This window comes from Mus caroli, unplaced genomic scaffold, assembly GCF_978045245.1.
Source record: "Mus caroli unplaced genomic scaffold, Mus_caroli_1 scaffold_15, whole genome shotgun sequence".
Lineage (NCBI taxonomy): Eukaryota > Metazoa > Chordata > Mammalia > Rodentia > Muridae > Mus > Mus caroli.
In genome coordinates this window covers 107,114,693-107,121,323 of record NW_028227270.1, presented here as the reverse complement: position 1 = coordinate 107,121,323, position 6,631 = coordinate 107,114,693, and the positions used below count along the sequence as shown (strand labels likewise).

General features: G+C 44.5%; 1 protein-coding gene across 5 annotated transcripts in view; it reads left to right on the top strand.

Annotated features, from left to right (window-relative positions):
- The first annotated feature begins 90 nt into the window (after window positions 1-90).
- Arid4b (AT-rich interaction domain 4B) overlaps window positions 91-6,631 on the top strand; it is a 132,033-nt gene continuing 125,492 nt past the window's right edge. For 4 of the 5 annotated variants that reach the window (XR_003838576.2, XM_029484988.2, XM_085831279.1 and 1 more), the window contains exons 1-2: window positions 91-351; window positions 1,135-1,189. Coding sequence is in view for 4 of the 5 variants with exons in the window: in XM_029484988.2 (XP_029340848.1) it covers window positions 1,184-1,189 (6 nt within the window). In the remaining variant the exon portion in view is untranslated. Of the gene's footprint in view, window positions 352-786; window positions 903-1,134; window positions 1,190-6,631 lie in introns of those variants that run through there. The other variant, XM_085831278.1, reaches the window with a different exon arrangement.

Genomic DNA, 6,631 nt, shown 5'->3' with positions numbered 1-6,631 from the left:
CTACCCAATCCTAGGTCGTCTGAGAGGCATCCGGGAAAGAGGTAGGGGAGGGGCAAAGGGCCGAGGGGAGGGGAGAAGGGGCAGGGGGGCCAGAGTGGGGGGAAAGCGATGTTTGCCCGTCAGTCGAGTCCGGAGTGAGGAGCTCGGGCGCTGGAGCGGAGGGAGAGTCTCGAGCCGCAGTTTGCCGCCGCGACGGCCACCGCCTGGACTTCTGCCCGGAGGGAGCCGCAGAAGGTCGGCCGCCGTGTTCCTCTGGAGGGCTGTGAGACCGGGACCCGGACCTCCGTCCGAGAGGGATTTTTTGTCGCCCCCCTCCCCCCGCGAGGGAGCCGGAGCGGCCGCCAAACAAAGGTACCAGTCGCCGCCACGGGAGGAGGAGGAGTCGGAGCCCGAGTCCCGGCCGCCGGCGGACCCGCAGCTCCTTCGCTCTCTCTCCTCACAGGCCTGCTGGTGTTGGGGGTGGGGGGAGGCGGATCCGGGGGCTCTGGCCGCAGGGCTCAGACCTCGTCTGTGCCCGAGGTAGGGACATTCTTTTCTATGGGGGAAGCTCCGGGTCGGGCCGCGCATCGGGGCAGATGGCAACGGGGCTGAGTCGGCGCTCGCAGCGGGGCCTCGGCCTCCTGGGACCCCCGCCCCCCGCGGCGCCGAGCCGGAGCCGCCCTACCCGGGCCGCACCGTGGGCCCGGCGGCCTCGGGCCGCCGTGCTGGGAGCTGGATGTCCTCGGTGCCCGGTCCCGGCTCCCACTTGTGGGCCTTGGCTCGGGCGGGACGCGGGCGGGCGCTCTGGGGCCGAGGGCCCGCCGGTTCACCGAGGGCTCAGTCCGGGGGCTCCGGGCATCGCGGTTCCGTAGGCTTGGACGGTCGCAGCCGCGCTTCAGGCCGCGCCGGACCCTGGGCTTGTTGTGAGTTTTCTTCTGACAGAAATGGCGTCATCGTGGAGGACGGGGGAAAAGTCCGTGGAGTCGCGACAATGGGGCGGCGGGCGGTGGGGGCGGTAGGGGCGCTGGGATGGCGCGTGCCTGCTCGGGGCTCCTGGCCCCGCTCGGTGCCGCCCCCGCCCCTACGGCCCGGGGCGGGGGTGGTGGTGGTGGTGGTGCCGGTGGTGCTGACCGGGTGTCTTTGTTTCCCCTCCAGGTGCAGGTGAAGCTGGTGTCGCCGTGGGGATCGCGGCCCCAGAGTCACCATGAAGGTAAGGCGTCACTTAGCCAGTTTGAGTGGCTTTCGAATTCAGGAAGTGTCGGGGCTGTGGCAGGCCTGCGAGTTTTGCAGAGGCAGGTGTGTGTGTGTGTGTGGAGTGGCTCGGTGTGGAGCTTTCCCTGACAGGGTCAGCTGGAGCGAACATCCACAGGCTGTGTGCTTCGAAGTTGTGGAGTCACTTAGGAGATAACCTCACCCAAGCTGTTCAGGCTTTCCAAACAGAACAGCGCCTTTTGCTTGGACCCGAAGGAACAACTGCACGCATTAAAGCGTCTTAAATCGTAAAACGGAAAGCTGGTCTAGTAACCTGAATTTTGAAACTGTAGTGGGTCTCTGTCTGTTACAATGATGAAAGGAAATGTCATTTGATTATGTCACCGGGACCGTAAATTTTAAGCAGAAAGCAAAATACTGAAGATGTTTAAAGCAGTTTGGTTCTCCTTCCCTAAAGAGAGCCGAGTTGGCCTGCTGTGCCTTGTATTTCTAGGGACTTAGGGTTGTATGGTTTCTTTTTCTCACTGTTGGTGTACTGGATCTTGGAGTTGACTCTTTTAAGATATGTTGTGTGTAATGGGCAGGTTGTACTGAAGTAAACATGTTGACCACAGAATAGCTTCTAAGAAATGTGTCTAAGAAGTAGTCTGTGTATTGGTGGAATAAATCACAGATGTTTAGTTTTTTTTTTTTTTTTTTTCATATTGGTATGAAAAGCTTTAGGTATCTGAAAAATATCTAGATTTAACTTTTGGAACTTTGATACTGGAATATTTTTCTTTAAAATCTACTACAAATTCAGATATGCTTGGAAAGTATGTGTGTATTGAAGTATTAGAATGTAAATGGCATCTACTTTTGACAGTTCTTTTGGAATTCTTTTTTTTTTAATTAATTTTTTTAATTTTAATGAATCCAGTGAGGATTGCTTTTATAGGACTGCATCCAGGTACAGTTTCAAAAGCTTCTGTTTGTAGACTACAAATGCTGTTGCCACTTTGTGTTTGTCTCTTGAACAAAACAGTTTAGACCCTTTTAAAGTTTTTTTTTTTTTTTTTTTCTCTTTTTGAGTTTGGGGCTCTGTAGAGGCTTGGTTTTTATTTTCCAAGTTCCTGTCTTTCATATGAATGAAAATGTAACCAGTGTTGTATGAGAGGTGAAACCTTTTTGTTTGTCACAGATATACAACCTGTGTGAAATAGTGAAAAGTGAGTGTATTAGGGCAAAGTGAAGTTTTTAGGAAGAGCATATATCTGTCTTGTTGTTGGGTATGACTGGAGAAAAGTTTTAGGTTGACTGATAAGTGTATACTGCCCAATACATTTGGAAGCTGAATACAAATTTGGAATAAATGTGATCTCTTAGTTCCTGTTGTGATGTCTGACACATCTTAAATTCTCAGTAAATGTTTGTCTGAAAGGGAATGTACCGGGTTGAAGATGTCAATATGTTTTTGTTTTTCTTAATTTTCATTTTCTGTGTAAAAAAAACTTTTCTTTTTAAAGAGAAAAAGAAAGGAAGGAAGGAAGGAAGTAGGTAGGTAAGTCAGGTGTGAGGGTGCATGACTGTTTCCACTTCCCAGTGGTGGAAGGAGGATCAGTAGTTCAAGGACAGCCTGGGCTGTTCAGTGAATTAGAGGCTAGCCTGGTCTACATATTGAGTTGGAGGGCAGCAAGTCTACAGGAAACTGTTGTCCCCAACAAATAATCAAAATAACAATTAAAAATAAGTATGTTGGAAACTTTAGCCTTAAAAGCTTCATTGTTTTAAACAAATTCCACTTTTGTGTGTGTCTGTTACTGCTTTTAATATAAAGTTACTTTTTACTAGTAATGTTTAAAACAGTTGTTAAACTTTCAACTTTATAAAGAAACTTTCTAATTTTAGCTTAGGAAGTTTGGGGGAATCTATTATTACTTATCTCTAGTACTAAAATATTGCCCCCGAGGGCTGGAGAGGTTGCTCAGTGGTTAGGAACCTACTGCTCTTTGTAGATAGGAGTTGGGTTCCCAGCACCTATAACTCGAGCTTTAAGAGATCTAACCTCCTCTCACCTCCACTTCTTGCAGCATTTATTTACATCTCACCTCCACTTCTTGCAGCATTTATTTACATAGTCTCACACACACATAAGTAAAAATAATAAACATAAATCTTCAAAAAAGAAGTTTCCACTAGGTGTAATGGCACACCCCTTTAATTGCCAGCACTCAGGAGGTAGAGGTTACAGACCTTAGTGGGTTTGAGGCCAGACTAGGCTGCATAGTGAGACTGTCAAAAAATAAAATAAAATAAAATGAAGGAAAGCTGTTTGGTGTTGAGTATTTCAGGCCCAATTTTGTGTGTGAAAACAGTTTTATGTAGCTTGTGTACGTGTGTGTGTGTGTGTGTGTGTGTAAATGACATTTGAGCTACAGAGTGATTTTATGCTGTCTGTTGAATCTTACCAAACAAATTCTACTTTGAAGCAAGTTTTAAGTTTGAATTATTTGTCTTAACTACTAATGTCACTAAGAATTTTATTGTGGCAGTATATTGAGATAATGATATGCTTTTGTCTTAAAGTCATTAAATGTACAAAAGCAGTTTCCCAATTGTACAACCTTCAAAAACTAATTTACACAAAGCTTAGTTATGACTAGTGTGTCTGTCCGGAGATTTTGTAGTCTGTGAGAACTGTGCCTTGTCACATAAAAGCAGTCTGCTTTGGGATTGGTGCTGCCGTCGCTGTGGACACTGCTGTTGGGTAGAGTTCCTGGTGTCATGTTGTTTTTTTCTTTTCTGACAAAATATTAACATTTATTTATTTGTGTGTGTGTACACACTTGAATGAGGTCAGAGAACAACTTATGGAAGTCTCTTTCCACCAAACAGGTCCTCAGGATTGGACTCAGGCCATAAGGCCCTATAGTAAGGGCCTTTACCTGCTGACCATCTCAGTAATGCTCATGTCTTTCATACTTGGGTTGGTGGGATGTTTTAGCATCAGTGGTGGTACATTAGGAGATAGGCTATGGAAGTTCATAAATGCTTTCTACAGTTAACTGTGTCAGATTGATTCCTAGTTTTCTTTCTTAAATCTGTTTCTGCTTTTTATATTGTGCGTGTTACCAACATTCTTACTATATTGCAGTAAGTTGTGGAGTGAATTGCCCAGGTGGCTTAGACATTATAATGTTCAGGGAATGAGTGATTTAGGTGCTCTTTCATGTATATTATTGTCTCTCAGTGAGTACTGGCCTGGACCATGTAAACACACTGATTGGCTCTAAGTGCCCTCTTTTTAGTTCTGAGTATGCATGGATACTTTTTCTCTTCCTCTTTCCCCTTTCTTTGCTTCCTTTTCTGCTTTGGCATTGTTTTTTTTCTTTTAAATAAATCATTTAAGAACTGCTTTGGTGTGGCAGCCAGTGTGACTGAGTAGCATCAGCAGTTTGGCTTGCTCTTAATGTAGTAGAAGACACAGAACACTAAAGCACTTTCTGGAGTATTTGTTCCACCCTTGGATTATTACAGGATGTGCTGTGAAAGGACAGCTCAGTGAAAGAGCCACGGAAAGTTTTCTGATGTGGTTCATACCTGCTGAATGGTAAAGATTTTGCCAGCCAAAGAAAGGGAAAAGTATTTCAGATACAAGGAGACAGACACTGGATGGAAAGGAACAACATGGGTGGTGCGTCTGGAAACTAAAATTTGTTGGGTGTGTTACCAGGTCTGTCATCTCACCTACTTTGTAGACTTTGGCAGGAGAATGGCAAAATCAATGCTGCCTCGGTTACAGAGTAAGCTCAAGACTGACCTGCGTAATAAGAGTCTTACCTCAGAATTTTAAACAAGTATGATGTGTTAGGGTGATACTAGAAGAGCAGTGGTAGATGATGGAGTGAACCCCCTTTCCTTGAGCTAATGAAATTGAAACCAGGACTTCATACATGTAAGCAAGGACTACCAAAGAGTCTTCAATGCTGTGTGAGAGGCCTGGAGACAAGGTTCATAAAATGCTTGTGCAAGAGGGATCTGAATTGGATCCTGGTACCCAAGTGAAAATCTGAGTGTGATGGTGTTCACCGGTAATCCCAGCACTAGAGAGGGAGGGAAATACCTGGGGTTTGGTGGTTTGCCAGTCCAGTCAAATCATATTGGTGTATTTAAAAAAAAAAAAGACCCTATCTGAAAATACAGGGTGGAGAGAAGCTAGCAAGATGGCACAGAAGGTAAAGGCACTTGCTGCCAAGCCTGACAACCTGAGTCTGATCCCAGTTCCTTCCGACTTCCACATAGTCATCTTCCTCTCCCAACCACATACAAAATCAATGCATTTTTTTTTTTAATGGGGAGAGAGAGAAGGCATCTGACAACAACCTATGGCCACTCTGAGTACATGTGTACCCATACATATGTGCACATATGTACACATGTACAAGCTATGTGAAACTTCAAAAATTAATTTAAAGAAAATTAGAGTGTGTATATATGCACTCATGTGCCAACGTGAACATTGGAGGTCAGAAGACAACTTGATGTAGTTGATTCTCTCCTTTTTCCACTACGTGGGTTCTAGGAATTAAAGTAAGAACACTAGCCTTGGAACTTTCATTTTTCCATCTCATTTGGCCTTCACACATGGCTGAATACATGTGACCGCCCAACCTTGAAATTTTCAGTCTCCAGAACTATTACAAGTTTACAGTTTCACACACACACACACACACACACACACACACACATTTATTTATAAAGTTTTGTAACTTTATAAGTCAGCCATCCTTATGTATTTTGTTAAAGAAAGGAAAATGGACTAATACAGCCAGGAAGTCTTCTAAGTGTCTTAAACAAAAAAGAGTGAGGTGGTAGTTAACACATTTTCAGATTTGAACAGTAGTTGATGCAAGGAGTACACAGACTGGTGGAATAAGAGTAAAAGTGGGCAGACTAGTCATACAGCTGTCAGCTGGTATTGTGGGAGAGGGTGATGGAGAACACTTAGTTTTGAAGATGGACATGATTGGATTAGAACTGTTGGATGTGAGGTTGATGTCCTTGTTGCTGTTAATATGAATAGCTCCTGAGACATCTGCCCTACACTTAGCCACTGTTTCATGTGGTCACTGTGGAGCTTCTCAGATTGAGTGTAACCAAGAAGGTACTCCTAGCTCCTGGCCTGCCCTTACAGTGAGTGAGAGTATTGAGCTCAACTGTCTGTCAGTTATTTTGCTTTGTTTAAGTTTTAAAAAGTGAGATACAATTCACAAAGTATAAATTTACCCTTTGGCATTTAAAATATTATTACTTAAAACTTTGTAACGTGTATTTTGTGGGTGCACATGTGTTCCATGGTACATATCGTCAGATGTGACTATTCATGTGTTTATTTGAACATAAATATATATGTTAATTTTTATTGCATTTTAAATTTATTTAATTTTGTGTGTGGGCATGC